This window comes from Leptopilina boulardi, unplaced genomic scaffold, assembly GCF_019393585.1.
Source record: "Leptopilina boulardi isolate dan_hultmark-lab unplaced genomic scaffold, ZJU_Lbou_2.1 LbouV2_399, whole genome shotgun sequence".
In the NCBI taxonomy this organism is placed as follows: Eukaryota; Metazoa; Arthropoda; class Insecta; order Hymenoptera; family Figitidae; genus Leptopilina; species Leptopilina boulardi.
Genome location: NW_026137972.1, coordinates 472,323 through 490,462, shown reverse-complemented (window position 1 = coordinate 490,462; position 18,140 = coordinate 472,323). Strand labels below are relative to the sequence as shown.

Here is an 18,140-nt window from a genome sequence, read left to right as displayed (position 1 = left end):
AGTAATGTTAAAAGAAAAGTCAATTATTAACAAATTTGAGAAACCAGAAATATTAATTATAATCAGAACACAAAATTTATCAATTTCTATGTACATAAATACAACAAATTCCAATACCACATTATTATACTCCGTACGACCCTGAGTGTTTACAATATTTGATCGTCAAAACGGAGAAGGTGAGAACCAAGTCTTTTCCATTCTCATCTTCGGGAGTTCCAGTATACTTATAATGAAGTACCTTAGAGTCCGTTTTCACCGTGTGGATAAATTTAATCTTCCGAGAGGTTAAACGCAGAATATATCTACTACCTTTAACCACTCGGAGGATTAAATTTATCAACACGGTGAAAAGCTCCTAAAAGAGATTTTCTAACGAATTTTTTTTTATTTTGCTTCAAGATCAAGATCAAACGGTTAAACCAAAATCAATAATTATTTTTTATTTTAAAAGTGATAATACGTACTTTGAAATCCTCTGCATTGTCAATTTTAAAAATTGCGCTGTAATCTTTCTGTCGATTTTTTGTTCGTTCATTTGTAATTTCGGATAAATGAAAATTCGGCGTCTTAAAAATTATATCAATTAAAAATTAGGACAAATTAAAATTCAAATCACATAAAATTATATTGAATGAGAATTCTGTTAAATTAAAAATCATGTAAAGAAAATGACTGTAAAATAAAAATTCGGTAGCTAAAAAATTTTAAGTAAAAATTGGTATGAAAAGAAACTCTATTAAATTTTAATTCGAAAATTGAAAATTCGTCAAAAAAATAATTATTTCTAATAAAATACTTTAAAATAAAAATTCTAATTAATGATTTTTATGGGAAATTCATGCGTCCCCTAAGTACTTAATATCAGGGAAAAAATGAATGTAAATTTTGATTGATTACAATTTCTCTGGTCCTTTCTCTTAATAAATTTTCAAAACAATAATGTAACAATAACAAAGAAAGGGATAATAAACGTACACGTCGTTGATCTTGGATTACTGTCTAAATGCAGAGATATCAAAAGACGAGACATGCTTAAATGTCGGATAGAATGACACAGGCTTGAAATGAAAAGTAAAAAAATTATGAGAAATGTTTTATTATTTCATAAAAAAGGAATACAATATATTACATATATATATATATTTTTAAATTTACTATTTATATTTTCTTTTTTTTTGAAAAAATTATTGCTTCAACAGATTACTATTATAAAACTATAAAATTGAGTGTTGCTTTTCATAACAAAAGTTATACAATAAATTTGATTCATAATAAAAAAAAAATGTTGATATTACAAAACGTTATTTCAAAATATTATTTAACGATGGTGAAATTCACTACGTTGATTTCTTGTGATTCGTAAGGTATTTCATTTTTTTGTCTGCATGGTGGATGAAAAATGATCTAAAATTATTGCATTAAAAAAATTAACACTTAATTATACGAGTTAATAAAAATTACTTGAGTAATAAAATATAATTTTTTTTTTAAATTTATATAATAATTTTAGTGCTTATTAAAGTAAAAAATTATTAATAATATTATTGTAAAATTGATTTTATTGCAACTTTATTAGTTTATGAATTATTAAAGATTTGAATAAATTACAATATTCAATTTAGAATAAGTGATTGACAGCAAGACAATGGCATTGTTCTCGGAAAGCGTTAGAAATGCATTGATTAATTTAGTGATAAAAATTAATTAAACAAACAAATTATTATTTACTCATGAAATTTTTATAATAAAAGTTTCGAAAAATTGTTGCTCAGCTTTTTAGAGTAAAATAAAGAAAATTTTTTTAAACTGCAATGTTTGTGAAAAATTAATATTATTAATAATAATAATAACAAAAAATTATCATTCACCTTTTTAGGATGAAGTCGAAAATTATTGAGATCTTTGGCAAATGTTAAGATGTAAAGAGCCATAATTAAAGCCGCAATCCATTCAGAACTTACACTAATAACGTGCAATTCCCATCCACCATCTTCTTTTTTCCATTTTCGAGGATTATTACCTAAATAATAATTATTTATGGGGAAAAAAATAAAATATATTTTAACATGTTATCTTTTTCAATATATAATTATTTTTTTGTGGCAACTTATTTTTCAAATTTTAATCTTTTAAAAATCTGTATTACTTATTTTATAAAAAATATAAAATATATTTTTCGTTTAACAAGACAGAGAATTCTTATTTCTATTAAATAATGCAATTTTATATATTATAATTTATATTGAAAAATTATCGTCAATATATGTTACCTTGATAAGATTTTTTTGACAAACTTGCTGTTACCGTTCCTGAGATGAAAAAAACAGTACAAAAGAATGCTATCACTAGTCTAATAAATACTAGCCTCAAGGAACACGCCATTGGTACTAAGTAATAGGTACAAATTGTCTAAAATTATGAAAAAAATAAGCTTCATACTCCAAATTGTAATTATAAAAAAATTTTCAATTTTCAAAATATTTTTCAAAAATATCGTCCGAAATATTACGCATGGTTATCCCATAAAAAATCATTAATTAAAATTTTCATTTAAAAATTTTTTTTTATTAAATATCATCATTTTTTAGATGAATTTTTATTTTTCGAATTTACATTTGAAAGAATTTCTTTTTAAACAAATTTTTACTTAATCGAATTTTTAGATACCATAGTTTTATTTGGTAAAATTTTTATTTAAAATTATTCTAATTTAATCGAAATTTAATTTAACATAATTCTCATTCAACTGAATTTTAAGTGATACGAATTTTTAAATTATTTGATAGAATTTTGAAAACGCTAAATTTCCATTTGACCGAAATTGCAAATGACCGAAGAAACAGTATTCAGTATAAATTTTACTTTATAAAATTCGTTAACATAGAAATTGGAGCTTATTAATTTCGAAACCCTAGAAATTGCAATAAATTCAGTGTGGAGGAATATTCATGCGTGCTAATTTTATCAAGTTTATTTGTTATGTATTTTTGAAAAATTCATTTATATAACAATAATAATTTTAAATATATGTATAGTGAAAAAAATAAATTCTAAAAAAACTCACTTGTATCCAAAAATAAATTGTAGCTCCTCCAAAGCATAACATAGCTCCAATTATATGAACACTAAGAAAATTAGTCTCTTGAAAATTGGCAACTAAAGACATACCTAAACTAGAAGCTATGCCAAAAATAATACCGTAAATGTTCCATTTTAACAATGCTCCACTGAAATTATACAATATAGTGTACTCCTTGATTTGATAATATCTCAAAACAGCTAAGAAACACACTGTAATGAAAAAAAATTAATAAATTATTTCCACTTTTTTAGACAAATTAAAATTTTCTTTTGTGTAGGAGAACAATACAAAATTTTAATGGGTTCTTTGTAAAATTTTGAAAACATTTTGATTTAATGCTTACTGAGAGCTGAAATAATATTAAGACATTGTCCGAAAATACAGCTTTCAGGAACATAAGTGCCTGTATCCGAAATATATGGAAATCCATCTACATGATCATTGTTTATAGCAATTATTGATCTACAAAAATAGTTACATTATTATTATTGTTAATTTAGTTTTAGATTTTATTTAGAACTGTTGACAAAATATTGCTGCAATTTTAGATATACTGTAGAAGTGTACATATTTCCAAACCAAATTATTTCTTAAAAACATAATTAAATTTGTACAAAAATACAATATATAAAGATATTATTTGGTTGTAATAAAATTTTGAAATGACTTACGTAATGATAAATGTGGTAGGTAACAATATGAAAATAAGAATTGGTATAAAACACAAATTAATCTGATAAGTTTTGTTTTCTCTCATGACTATTATGCATCTATTACAAACTAATTAAATAACACAATTGCAAAAAAATAGTATAATTATAAATTGAATATTTCGAAAATGCTTACGTGAGAATGATATATTACTTTATACCAATTCTTTATCTTTTATCAGTGATAAGTAATAAGGTATACTCACTTTGATGAGACGCAAACTTTTATCTCTTAAATGTCAAATTTCTCAGATGTCAATAATTATTTTCAGAATTATCAAATCGTAAATGAGTACAATAGATCTTCCTGAATAGATTACTAATCATAAAAGAGAAATTTAGAGTGTAAAAATTTTTAGATAAAACATTTTCACGCAGAAACTGCTTAAGAAAAGTTTACAGAGAATTCTCTTTCAATCGAATTTTTAAATGAAAAATTCCAATTCACCAAATTTTAATTTGCACGAATTTTTAAGACGCCGAAATTTTCATTTGTCCGAAATACAGATTTGGGTGATTCTCCGCGTAGCGTAAAATTTATTTATTGCTATTATTAAATTTTTTTTTACAATTTAACAAAAATTAAATTATAATCTTCAGGGATAGTGTTCAAGAATAAAATATCCGTAGTGAGCCGGAAAAATTGTTCATAATTTTATTCACAGTGAATAACACACGCGTTTTAATAAAAAAAGGCTTCACCATCGCGATTTTGTGATTCCCTATATAAAATTGGCGTTTTAAATGTGTTAGAACAAAAAAAAATCAATTGTAGAATTAGTTTCTGCCGTAATTAATCTACTTGGAGTAGTTAATTATTGCTACTGCTAAAGTATAACTAAGTTTTGTTTTGATTTTTATGAAATAATTCAGTTTTATTAAAAGGCTTTCTCATAACGCACAAAGCTGGAGATAAGAATTAACATGGAGAAAAAGAATTAAAAAATTTTTTTTTCTGAATTCTACAGACTTGGACATGTTAGCAATAATGACTTTTATTATTGTATATTGCTAAAAATATTTATTTTTTGTTTCGTAAATGACAGGCTTCCCCATGACGATTTGGCTCTTTAATTTTCATTTTAAAAATAATATTCAATTTTATAAATTAAAGTATGGCTTTAGGCTTTTGTTTGTAAACACTAAAGTTACTTTTTCACGTTGGATTCATTACAATATGTACAATTTATATGAAATCCCATATAAGATCCCATATGGGAATTTTCAGTAGGAGAATGTGTATTCTTAGGAAAATATTCTATAATAATAAACACTTTTTTTTCTTAATAAATTGACTTTATTTGAAAGTCCCATTTATTCTTTTTACTGTACACACATAATTTATTTAAACAATTTTAACATTATTATATATTTACAATTTATTTCAAAAATGTTTTTCTTCTCACAATATGAAATATTTTAATTATATATGTACATTACTTCGCCTTCAGGAATTAATAATAATAATAATAGTTTCATATAGATTTGAAATTTATTTTATAAAAATAATAATTTCAAAAAATGTATCAAAACTATTTTTGAAATAGAACATTATAAACAAAGTTGCGCATAATTAAATTTTATTTTACTTCGTTATTTTATATAATTTTTTAAATTAATTTTAAATAATTTAAAAACATGCTTTTTTCTTATATAAATACAATGATCTACTTTAAAAAATATATATCAATTTTTATAATAAAACACTTTTTTGAAGAATTATTAAAGGAGAAATAAAACGAAGACATTCGGACAAAATATATTTTTAAATATATTTGTATTTTTTTCAACGTTTCGAAATCTAAATAATCTGAATAATTATACTTTGTTTGAATATATATGGTTACTTTTTAATTATTTATACATATGTATGTACACAATGGGTTTTAAATAAATCATGCCATTATTTTATTTAGAAATTACTAAGTCAATTTTTTTTACATTCGAAATTAATGTACAGTTTGTAGAAAATATTTTGCTTCCACGTAGAGAAATTTTCATTCGTTATCCATTTTTTAATAAATATTTTTTAAGAATTTTTTAACTGAAATAAATTTCGATATATAGAGAACAATAATTGTAAAATTACAGTACTTTCGTGAATTATGTGCGGACACCTTTTTTTTGTAAATAAATAGAAAGCATCCTTGAACGTACAAAATACAAAAATATTTATTAGTTCTTTTTTAATCAATTTCCAGAAAATTAAAACGACCCACTGTTGCTCATTCTCTTCTCCTTTTTTTCGTGTATTTAAAATTAAAATTTTGTATTAAAAGCCATTATGATCTTGCTTAATATTATGCAAAAGTTTCTTCATTTTCAATTGAAAAAAAAACTTAATTTTTCCCCTCTTCTGAGTATTTTTCCTTAATAAAGCTATATAAAAATAGACCCTCAAAAATGATGTAAACCCTTTATAAGAATAAATAAAGAAAATAAATAAATTAAGGCAGAGTTTCATCAACAACTCGCAAACATGATTAATTTAAAGTTTCTAAATTGTAAACCACAGGGGAAGCTTTTAATTTTTTATTATTATCAAAAATAAAATTATTCCCAAAATTTCAAATCCTCTTTGCGATGGAAAAAAAATAATTTTAATTTTTAATAATTATTTTTGTCGTTGGACTTTGAGAACATCTAAATTGCATTAGATGTGTTAAATCAACCATACTTAAATACTGTACAATTTGATTACTCGTTGAAAGTGGCAATTGAATTTTATGCGCTTTATTAACTAAATTTAATAAAGAATCAGCGCTAAAATCAAGTAAAATTTTCTTAATACGCGCTTTTTTATAACGACTCTGCATTAAATTCCAACAATGTGAAAAATTAAGGGTAAAACTATCGCTATGTAAATAACTTTTTAAATCCTGATTTTGTACATAGTGCGAAAGTTGATTAATCGATGCCATAAAAACTTTATACAATGTTAAACCATCTTGATTGATGTTAATTTTTTTCATTTTAAAAATTTGTTCCCGACATATCGCTAAACGATTACGTACATTTCTCTCCGATATTTTATCTAATTCAAAATCATCTTGTTTTATTATTATTTCACCATTTAATTCCCTGCGTATTAAAATAGCCGATAATTTATTCATAATATCTTCTCTATCATTTATTTTCAATTGCCATTCAGAATCAAGAAATTGACTTAATTTTGTTATCACCGATTTAACATCATTGGTACGATTTGTTAATAATTCAAGAATTTCAAAATAATTACCCTTATCAATTTCATTGGAAAATGATGCTTCAAAAATATTACGCGACGTTACTTTAACACCCGCTTCCAAGAGGACGTCAATCATTTTTAAATTTTTGAATTTTATTGCTTTTGAAAGAAATGAATCAACGTTTGTATGATTATTCGTTACGTTTGCACCGCGTCTTATAAGCCACCATAATAACTTTTCATCCATTGCATCGAAACCAAAAAATAACGGCGTACAATTTTTGTTACAAAGAGCGTTCACGTCTGCACCATGAATCACGAGACATCGAATCGTGTCTATTCGATGTTTGATATTATTTTTTGAATTCACATTCATTGCCATTGCATAGTGTAAGGGAGTTTTACCAGAATGATCGCGAAAATTGGCAACCGCTTGATTATTAAGAAGTGTTTTAACAATCGTGTACCTTGGTTTTAAATCATCTAACAATGAAAGTGGTCTATTGTATCCGCCAACAATGTCGTTGCATCTGTCTCTGTCCAATGCATAATGTAGAGGTGTCGATCCAGACGTTGTGAAACTATTGACATCAGCTGCTTTTCTCAATAAAAATTCAACGGAATGTGCTTGTCCTAATGCAGCAGCAAAATGTAACGGCGTCTCGCCATTTGTCGATTGAGCATTAACATCAGCGCCACGTTTAACGAGTTCGTAAATTAATTTCAAACGATTGTAAATAATTGCAAAATGCAATGGCGTTTCTCCATCTTTTGTCTTTGCATTTAAGTCAACACTACTATTTTTTAATGCTAAATTAAAAAATTCCTCATCATTTTTTATCACCGCATAATGAAGTAATGTTGGATTTAACGAAGAGCTATTCAATCGATTAATTAGTGATTTTGGTAAATTTGTTAATAGTAAAATTATACTTCTTCGATTATTTCTTATCGCGTAATGAAGTGGAATACTTCCATTATTATCAATGCAATCAACTGCTAAGCCACTGTATATTAATTTTTTCGCCACCTCAACATTACCAGCAGCTGCCGCTAAATGGAGTGCTGTTTCACCGCTAAATGTTTTCGCATTAATATCCGCGCCGTGTTCAAGTAGAACTTTTATTAATCCTGGATGATTTGATTCGGCGGCAACGTGTAGTAATGAACGATTATCTTGAAATGTCGAATGTATACGTGTCGCGGGATCTTTTTTTAAAAAAAATTTCAATAATTCCTCATCATTTTTTTCGACAGCTAAAAATGTGAATGTTGACGTTGTTTCCTCATCGAGTAATGTGTAACTCAAGAGAAGTATTAGTATTGCACTTTTTGGAGTTAATTCACAATTTGCTGATGAATAATTATCGACAGCTAAATCGAGTGCTGTTTTACCTTGTTGATCGGGAAAATAAATTGAAGCTCCCTTTTTTAGAAGAAGTTCAATGTTTGTTGTATTTTTTGACATGACGGCATAATGAAGTGGTGTGAAACCTTTTGGACATTGTGTATGTACGGAAACACCTTTTTCCAATAAATGTTGCAATAATGTTGTATCGCCACTTTTTGCGGCAGAATGAAGTAGTGCTTGATTTTTAGCTGTTAGTCCCTCGACACTTTTAAATACAGACATTTTTGCAAGGAACAATTTTTATACTTCTATTAGTTCATTTTAAATTAATTTTCTTTTATTTATCAATGTTGTAAGGTAATTGGTTTTTCATGAGTCTTGAGATGAAACAGCAAATGAGTGTTCATAGTTTGTATCTGAAATAAATAAATAATAATAATGTTTTTACTTGTTTAATATTTTATTTCTCTAATTTTTAAATAGTAACTATTTATTTAATTTTGACTCTCTGAATTGAACCAAGTATTATAGCTTTTACTGTAATTAAGAACTGTTTAGAATCCTCATCCTTTAACTCTTTAAGGTCACACTTCGGAAAAATTATATAAAGGGCACAATTGGGTGTTTGACACCCAGCTATGTTCAGATGTGTCTCATTTGGTGGAAAATAGATAATTATAAAATATGATTTCATAAAATGAATAAAACTAAATAAATTATATATTTTGAAAATAGTCAAATTTTGTAAAAAGCAAGAAACCCTCACGAAAGTATAATTTTCATTTCGTTTCGATATTCAAAGTGTTTAGACGTCCGTCTAGACGGACATCAAAAAACGTCTAAACGTCCGTCTATATAGCCACCTGACTTTGTCCGTAGAATACTTTCGGACATTTCCGACCCCCCCCCCCTCCAAGGTTTCCTTAAAATATTCAATATAATTCCATATAGGAGAGATTCTTTTTCAATCGCCCCAGCCCAAAAAGTGAATGTTCTGGGATTGGCTTCATACTTTGGTAAATTGTTGTCCGATATGATAGTAATAAATCCCTAAAATATAAACGCATTAAAAAAATATTTGTAAAAAGTAGAGGGGGTTGAAGTTTTGACGTTAAGGGTAACATTATCATTTTCAAATCCGTATAACTATGACAAAAGTTAATGGATTTTAATTTATCTATAATGAATTTTAATGAATTTTTCACGTACTTTTCAAAAATGTATACGAAATTAAAAAAAAAAAATTTCACCCCTTTTTTTCAAAATCAACCCTTATTTTTCGATTTTCACCCCTTCGGGTATTTTTTTTTATTTTCATTGGAAAGCTGAGGTTTTTTCCCATTAGCTATGTAAATATGAAAGTGGGACAACAATAATTTTATGAGAAACATAATATTCATTCATTATAGATAAATTAAAATCCATTAACTTTTGTCATAGTTATACGGATTTGAAAATGACAATGTTACCCTTAACGTCAAAACTTCAACCCCCTCTACTTTCTACAAATATTTTTTTAATGAGTTTATATTTTAGGGATTTATTACTATCATATAGGACAACAATTTACCAAAGTATGAAGCCAATCCCAGAACATTGACTTTTTGGGCTGGGGCGATTGAAAAAGAATCTCTCATAGACGGACAAAATTACTTTATCCGGCTAGACGGTCGTATAGACGTAGCGTTCGATATTTTTTTTTAATTGTTTATTCAAATATCTTCTATTATATTAAGTTAACAAATTTCCAATAGCGACACCGACACCAAAAGATTTATTTACACTTATTTTCAAATAAATCAAAATCATTTATAATATGCTTTAAGAAAATCTTACATATTTTACCGTTTCAACATGTTTTTTTTATTTTAATTTTAAAAAAAGGTTTATTTTGCAATTTTTTCGAATTTTTGAATATACACTCTAAATCTGAATCAGTGAAAATTTCACTAAATTCAAATCAATGGCTCAGTTCTCTTTAATTCACCAGTGGAATTTCACTGAGAATCAGTCGTTTTTGACTGATTTGAATTCAGTGAAATTTTCACTGATTCAGATTTAGAGTGTATACCTGTAAAATTACTCAAAACAAGTTTTCTTTAAATCCAAAATTTTTATTTTCAGATTTTTAATAAAAAAAATATTTTTTTAGAAATTTTTTAATTATCTTTTGCAATTTATTGCTGTTTTGCAAATTTTTTATTAGGAATCTATAATATTGTACTTAATTTTAAATGTCATTCAAATCAATTGTTTTCAATTCAAAAATTGTATCATTGATGATTTCAAACTTAAACATATTCTATTATATTAAGTTATCAAATTTCCAATAATGTGAATTTTTTTTAAATATAACAATTGTCATTTCATCCTTCAATAAAAATGATTAAAATCCAGATCATTTTTATACAATATTAATAAAATATTAATTTAAAACATAAATTAAATATAGATATAAATAAAGTAAAATAAGTAAATAATAAAAAGTACAACTTCAACCAAGCGAGGAATATTTCGTTAGTTACAAATAAATTGAGTGATTTAATTTTAAAAATATTTTATATTTAGGGGAGTGTAGTCATGAGTGGACCATCCTGCAAAAAGTCTCTTAAATTTTATCAAAAGCAATTATAATTACTATAGAACTTCAATTTTTATTGAATTTTTATCTATTTTAAATAAATTTCAAATGAAAATGATAAAAAAATATATTCTTACTATCAGATTAAGTTTCATACTGTGATTCACAGTGTACACAAATAAAAATATTGGCTGTTTTACTTTTACAAAATTAGTTTTATAAAATTGAATTAACAATAGTTTTTTTATTAATTCAATTCTATTTTTGTAAATTTTTATTTAATAAATATTCTTTCAACTTAATTTCCATTTAGCATTTAATAAAAATCTTAAAACTCAGAATTTTCATTTCCAGTTACAATAATATTGTTTTGAGAAAAACGTGTTTACAGTTTGTATAAAGCAGTAAAAAAACGGCTTATATAAAAAAGTATTTATTGGTCAAAACTTCGTTATAAAGAATAAAAAATTTTACATTTTATTATTTATATTTTAATCTTTGAAAAAAGATTCTTTTATTTCTTTTTTTAACGACAAAAGTGCGAGGTCACGAGGTGACGCCAAAGTAACGCTCTTAAAAACTTTCCGCCTACATTCCGTTAAATAATTTTTTTATTTTTTTCGAATTTTATATTAAAATTTCATGACAATATTTTTAAAATGCTTTAGAATACAAAAAAAGAAAAAGTGGATTTTTCTATGAAAAATTATAGAATAGAATAGAAAAAATATAAATAAATAAAAAAAATCGTTTCCGGTCAAATTTCCAAATCCAATTTCCCGAAAGGCCTAGTCGTAAAAATATTATTTACCGAATGTCTAATTTCCCGAATGCCTAATGACACTGAAGTTACCAATAAATAATAATAGTATTCGACGTAAATAATTTTTTTTTCCTAAGATTAAATATTTCCTCGCTTTGGTTGGGGATTTTAAGTGTTTGAGGATCTATTTGAGACCAAAATAAAGAAGTTTCAATAAAAAAAATTGCTTTTTGGCCTTTAAATTAATCTGAAAACGAAAAATTCGATCGTTGATTCGTCAAATCAACGTTGGTAACTTCAGCGTTATAACGCCTATGTATTTAAAAATATAACTTCTCGAACAAAGTAAGAAATGTAAATACAAAAATATAGAATTTCGAAGTAAAATGTGTATGTAAAATGTAAAAAATATAAAAATAAAGTTTTCAAAAAAATGTAATGCATGATTGAAACAAATAAGTAAAAAAATAAATATTTTAAAACAATGTAATGTGCTAATAAACGTAATTCAGCCACATTAATAAATTGAAATAAAACAGTGTAAAATATATACAAAAATTCAGAATAAAAACAATCCTGACAGTCGTTACAAAACATTTTTCTTAGTTGCTATAGTAACATTGGTTTTTTATTTTGACAATAAAATAAATATGTTCATTTTATTTAGTTTGAAAATTTAAATTATTTGGAAAAAGGTTTTCGAGAAATTAGACTTAAAGCTTAAACTATTGCAATGTTGCATAAACACTTCTGCAGATATGACCAACATGTTTATCACGTAAGTCGAAAAATAACTCAAATTTTCATTAACAGTTATGTTAAACATAACAGAGATAGCACGTAAGCTTGCAACAATCTTGCGGCAAGCTTCAAATGTCTCACCTGACCGAAAGCTTACATGGTAAGCTTACCGAAAGATTGCAGTGTAAGGTTACTGCAAGATTGCACAATAAACATTTTTTTAAAAAAATTAAATTTTTTTACAATTTTTTTTTTTTGCTTTAAAAATTAGTTTACTATTTGTAGAATATGATCCTTTATTACAAATCTATAATTAGATGTAGGAATGTCTATAGTATACATTAGTTTAGCACTTCAAATGTTACCAAATGCAGTTAACGATGAGCACGAGGTCTCTTTATTCTTTCGGTTTCTTGTCAATATAATTTTATTAATTGTCATTAGTAAGCACCATAAGCAAGTGATAGTAAATCTTGGTTTTGTGCAATAGTTATTTTCGAATACATAATGTCTTCAAGGCAATATTTAAAACACTACTTTTTGAGATCAGTTGAGATTATTATACATAGCTTATATTGTACACTTTAAGGTATGATTATTTTAATTCAATAAACTTTACCACTTTTTTATAAAAAAATCTTGAAAGAACGTGCATTTACACAAGTTTTTCCCCTTAAAGAAATGATCGTCAAACAATAAGTACATTTTTAACAAATGTATGGCGCAAAAATTACTGGAGTAATTGTGCCAGTAACTATTCTCAGTAATTATTTTTATTAATGGTATATTCTATAAATAATTCAATTTTTTTATTAAAAATATTGTTTGTATAAAAAAAAATTGGTTTGTAATTAAAAAACTCAATATTAATTAACATTATTTTATCTTCAGCGATACAAATTTAATACGTAGCACTAGAAGTTAAGTAAAATTACTGCGCTTGATTGTAAAATTTTACGTTTGACGATCATTTCCTCAAGCGGACATTGAAATCATCTCCAGCTGACTTAATAGTGATTGGATCGTTTACCTATAACAAATTATTTTATTTTTTAGGTTTATTTTAAATATCCCTAACTCACGGTTTAGGGCAAACGAATAATCCCGGGTAGAAGGTTTGAATTAAGGTAGTATTACACTTTATACCGACCAAAAAGTCGATTGTTTTTTAAATTTTTGTGTTCAAAATCATCTGACTACTATTTTATGATAAAGTTTAAGTTCTAAAATACAGTATCAAACTTTGACAAAAATTTGTACATTTAGGAGTTAAATGTTTAAATGCGTTTTTCTCAAAACGATATTTTTGAAACTGTCGGACAGCATAACTCGAGTTTTTAGCTGCAGTCCAAAAACTATCCAAAAAGCCCCTTTTTAAAACCTTTTTTTTAAGTCGCTGCTATTTTCTTATTTTTAATATTTTTTATCGGGGTTAGGGGAGATGCTTAACTACATTTTTTAGTTTCAAAACAGTTTTTTATTTTTTCAAATCCGATGTCTCTAAAATGCTGTAGTCTGTCCGACGACTGCCTAAATTTTTTTTGACCTTGACTTCAGTGCCCTCTGGTGACCAAACCGACTCAATAAAAAAATTTTTGTTTATTTTTTCTTGAAACTTTAATAGGCTTTAATGTTGTGAAAAAATTTTCCTTCCTTTAAATAAAGTAAGAAGCGAGAATTTTTTTTTTTTTAAACCGTTTTTTACTGCTTGAAAAGTATAATACTACCTTAAAAGAGTTACAATTATCTCATATTCTCTAAATTTTTTAAATTTATTATATTTAATGTGGAAAATTCTCTCTGGTTTTCAATATCCTTAAATTTAATAATTATAATTAAATTTTTTTTCAATGCCATAAGCAAAAAAGTGAAATTAATTTTCAGTTAAAAAATAGATTTAGATTTTTTGAATCCAATTTAATAATTTTTAGTTTGATTTCAAAAGAATGTTTAAGAAAATTTACTTCTTGGTTAATTGGTTAGACATTCACAGACTTTTAGTAAGAGAACATGGAAACGATTCTTTTTGCTCTTTTTTCAAATTGAATTTAAAAAAGAAAGAGGGAATTTTCCGAATTAAATTGGAATTAGCTTTTTTATTTACTTTCTATTCCAGATTACTGGAATAATTCATTCATGAACGTGAATAATGAGAAAGAAAAGGAAAAAAGGTTCTATCCTTTTCTATCTCATGCTTTATGTTCGCGAACAAATTATTCAATAATACATTAGAAAAAAACAGAATTATCCTGTCTTTTTCTTTCCACAGCATCTAAAATTGCAGCAATGTTGCCAATATTTCTACAACATTAGAATATTATGGTAATATTGCTGAAAATTCAGGTGCTGCGATAGGGACAGCAATTGAGGCTCCAGTTCTTAAAAGGACCTATGCTCGAATTTTGGTTCCTGGCGTTAAAATTTTAGTTATTCAATATCAAATTTTATCAGTTGATTCCAGAAGCCAAAACTTGTGATATGTAAATTCGAGCATAGGCTCTTTTAAGATCCAGAGCCTCAATTACTAAATTCAAGTCTAACATTTTAATTAAGCAATTTTCAAGAATTAATAGTAATTGGACAGTAAACGATATCAAAATAAAAGAGACAAATTGAAGTCACATTTTTATTCAATTTCTAACCAAATTTGTTAGCGAAGCAGTAACGCGAACAAAAATTTCAGATCTTATTATCTATGTATTTGTGTCCGTTCGTGTGTGTAGTCGACATACGTTAGCCAATCCAATTAGATTCTCTTATTGCATATTAAGTGAAGTTATTATTATTATATTAAATATGAAACAATCTACACCCAATATTTTTGGAAATTTACAGCAATATATACTTTCCTAAAAATATTAGATTTCTTAAAAAGTAATAATATATCAAGATTTTTATGTAAAATGTGTACCTTTCTCAAATAGATGATGAATTCCAATATAGTTGATTGAAAAAAATTGGCAGAACTTTCTTAGAAAAATTTCGTTTAAATATCACAGCAATTTACAAATAGGATATCAACGAAAGTTTCTAGTATTCTGTTCAACCACTAAAATTATACTTGGAAATACTAATGTGGGGTAGTGGTATAGCACCAGGGATCTACACACTCCTCAGTGACGCGTAGGGATTTAAAGGTCGCTCTACAACGGTCTGGATTTGTATTGACCCAACCATGTTGGCGAGAAAGTGTTGGGTTAACGAAAAGTCGAAACCTTATGAGTGAAAGAGATAGTGATGACTGCTTATCTCTGTTTCACTTACATGCATTAGGTATAGGCCAAAGCAGAATGAAGGCGCCGCGCCGTCCATGTCGACGAAAAGCAGATAGTGATATATCCCTGTCCTTTTCACTCTCATTATTTTCGGTTTTGCATTCTGTATTTACATCAACATGTAACTCCATCCTGAGGGTGCAGTCCCATGACGGTGCGAATGCAGTATGCAAAGCAGAAAACCATGAGTGCAGAAGGGATGGAAAGATATCGCTATCCTTTTCACTCTCATGATTTTCTACTTTGTATTCTGCATTCGTGCCGTCATGGGACTGAGGCCTGAGACTTGAAGTCCTATGTTTATTTTGTTTTTATGTAATTATTTTTTGTTGTTATTAAGTTTGAATTGATGGATTTTTATGAAAAAAAAATGTCTTACTGTTTGAAAATGTAAATAATAGTAGTAATAATTATTTTATTTATTGCAAATACAGTAAAACCCACGTATACCAAATTCTAAGGGACCAGAAAAATTATCTTATATAGGTGGGAATTCGATATATCCGAGTCGAAAACTTAGGCTGTTTCCAAATTTGGATTTTTAGCGCAAACTGGATAAAGTGTATACTCTTGAAGTATGCAATGTCTTTTTTTCGCACGGAAAAACAAGGACACTGCATACTTCCTACTTCCCTTCCCCATTATTAAGTAGGTGCTAAAATACTCAATTCGGAAACGGCCTTAGTCATCATTATTCAATGCATGTAAACAAATGCGCAAGACAAAGATGGTTAAGTATGCTTCACAAGTATCCATTAATTCTGAAACGTACTTAAGGTTAGTTCCACAATGGGCCCGACGCAAGACAAACGCAGCGTAGACGCGACGCATACCAATGCTAAGGTCCATTCCACAATAGCTAAACGCAAAGTTAAAGCGCACGCAAAGATGACGCGCGCGTTGGTTCTAACCAACCAAACCAACGCGCGCGTCATCTTTGCGTGCGCTTTAACTTTGCGTTTAGCTATTGTGGAATGGACCTAAGGCCGCTTCCATAATGGAGACGCAAACGCATCCCCATTCGAATTATCATTTGGATGCGTTTGCGTCTCCATTCTGGAAGCGGCCTAATCTAAAGTTGGTTCTACAATAAGCGCGTCGGACGTGGACGTGTACCTAATGAGAGAGAGGGGTATAGATGTATATCTCCGTACCCCTCTCTCTCATTAGGTACACGTTCACGTACACGTCCGACGCGCTTATTGTAGAACCAACTTAATGGGGATGCGTCGTGTTTACGCTGCGTTTGCCTTGCATCGAGCCCATTGTAGAACAAGCCTAAGGCGTCGTCCCATGACAGCGTGAAACATAGAGATATAAGAATAAAGTGCGCAAGAGGCCCGAAAAAGCGACAGATTATATGCGATAGTCAGAAAGAGACATATGCGATTTGTATGCCCTTCTTATATCCTTGTTTCATTAATTGGGATCAGAAATCACGCGAAACTGACCCACCCCTGAGCCTTCTTGTGACAACCATCTTGGTTTTTTATCTCTTTCTTTTGTACATGTTAGAGAAACACGGAATGAAAACTTGGCCACCACAACAAGGCTCTCACCAGATGGCGTATCGCAGTATTTCAGATCCCAATGCTTCAGTGTTAGTAAGACACGAAGGAAAGCAGGGCCTACTAGTTGCATCTGTCTTCTTCTATTGGTTTGATGTAGCGTCAAATAGAAATTGTATAGGCTTGCGCACTCTATTATTATATCTCTATGGCGTGAAATGCTGGTGTAAAAGCGGAAAGCATGAGAACGAAAGAGATAGTGAGATATCTTCATCTCTTTCGTTCTCATGCTTTCCGCAGGAATTTTACGCTGTCATAGGACGGCACCTTTAGTTATATATAATAATCCAAGAGACCGAAAAAAATATTCTATACAAGCGGAAATCTGATTTATGTGTGTTCGATATACGGGAATTTTAGGCCTCAGTCCCATGACGGCGCAAATGCAAAGCAGAAAATCATGAGAGTGAAAAGGATAGCAATATCCTTCTATATCTTCTGTACTCGTGGTATTTTGCTTTGCATTCTGCATTCGCGCCGTCACGGAACTGCATCCTAAGTCTACCGTCTAAAAGTTAAGGTTTTCTAACTGAAAATAATTTTTTTTTTGGTTTTAAAAGAGATGATATATGTTTGCTGTGTTTACATTCATGGTTTGGTTACAAAACGCTACCTTGGGACGACGCCCTAAAGCAGAAAATAATGAGAGTGAAAGGGATAGTGATATATGTCTAAATCTCTAGCAAATATGATTTTCATGTATTTGACTGGTTTCCATTGTCCCCACTCGCCATTTGTCATAATTCTTGTCAACTTCCGCACCCTGCTCCAATTAAAATTTAGTGACTTTATTGTTAAAAGTAAAAGTTACTAAATTTTTACTGGATCAGGGCGCGGTAGTTGACGAGAATTATGACTTATGGTGACAATGACAGATAT

General features: G+C 27.9%; 3 protein-coding genes across 3 annotated transcripts in view; 1 reads left to right on the top strand and 2 right to left on the bottom strand.

The window, feature by feature from the left end:
- Positions 1–1,083: 1,083 nt before the first annotated feature.
- Positions 1,084–3,974, bottom strand: LOC127289097 (DNA damage-regulated autophagy modulator protein 2-like). The gene is made up of 6 exons (XM_051316866.1): positions 3,757–3,974; positions 3,429–3,547; positions 3,068–3,294; positions 2,274–2,412; positions 1,872–2,023; positions 1,084–1,407 (listed from the first exon to the last, which is right to left on the bottom strand). The coding sequence occupies exons 1-6, from the start codon at positions 3,840–3,842 to the stop codon at positions 1,318–1,320; spliced, it is 813 nt and encodes a 270-aa protein (XP_051172823.1). The 5' UTR covers positions 3,843–3,974; the 3' UTR covers positions 1,084–1,317.
- Positions 3,975–6,067: 2,093 nt separating this feature from the next.
- LOC127289092 (putative ankyrin repeat protein RF_0381) lies at positions 6,068–15,530 on the bottom strand. Its single transcript, XM_051316854.1, has 2 exons — positions 15,330–15,530; positions 6,068–8,749 (listed from the first exon to the last, which is right to left on the bottom strand). Exon 2 carries the CDS (start codon positions 8,613–8,615, stop codon positions 6,396–6,398), a length of 2,220 nt encoding a protein of 739 aa, XP_051172811.1. The 5' UTR covers positions 8,616–8,749; positions 15,330–15,530; the 3' UTR covers positions 6,068–6,395.
- Positions 12,374–18,140, top strand: part of LOC127289096 (hemicentin-1-like) — a 32,184-nt gene continuing 26,417 nt past the window's right edge. The window contains exon 1 of the mRNA XM_051316864.1: positions 12,374–12,455. The gene's annotated coding sequence lies outside the window, so the exon portion shown is untranslated. The remainder of the gene's footprint in view (positions 12,456–18,140) is intronic.

What these genes read in the sequence shown, in the direction of transcription:
- LOC127289097 (XM_051316866.1), bottom strand. Translation starts at nt 3,842, where the DNA reads ATGAGAGAAAACAAAACTTATCAGATTAATTTGTGTTTTATACCAATT. An exon ending in TAATATTATTTCAGCTCTCA is followed by an intron (nt 3,295 to 3,428) that starts GTAAGCATTAAA and finishes TTTTCATTACAG; the next exon opens with TGTGTTTCTTAGCTGTTTTG. An exon ending in GTCAAAAAAATCTTATCAAG is followed by an intron (nt 2,024 to 2,273) that starts GTAACATATATT and finishes ATTATTATTTAG; the next exon opens with GTAATAATCCTCGAAAATGG.
- LOC127289092 (XM_051316854.1), bottom strand. Translation starts at nt 8,615, where the DNA reads ATGTCTGTATTTAAAAGTGTCGAGGGACTAACAGCTAAAAATCAAGCA.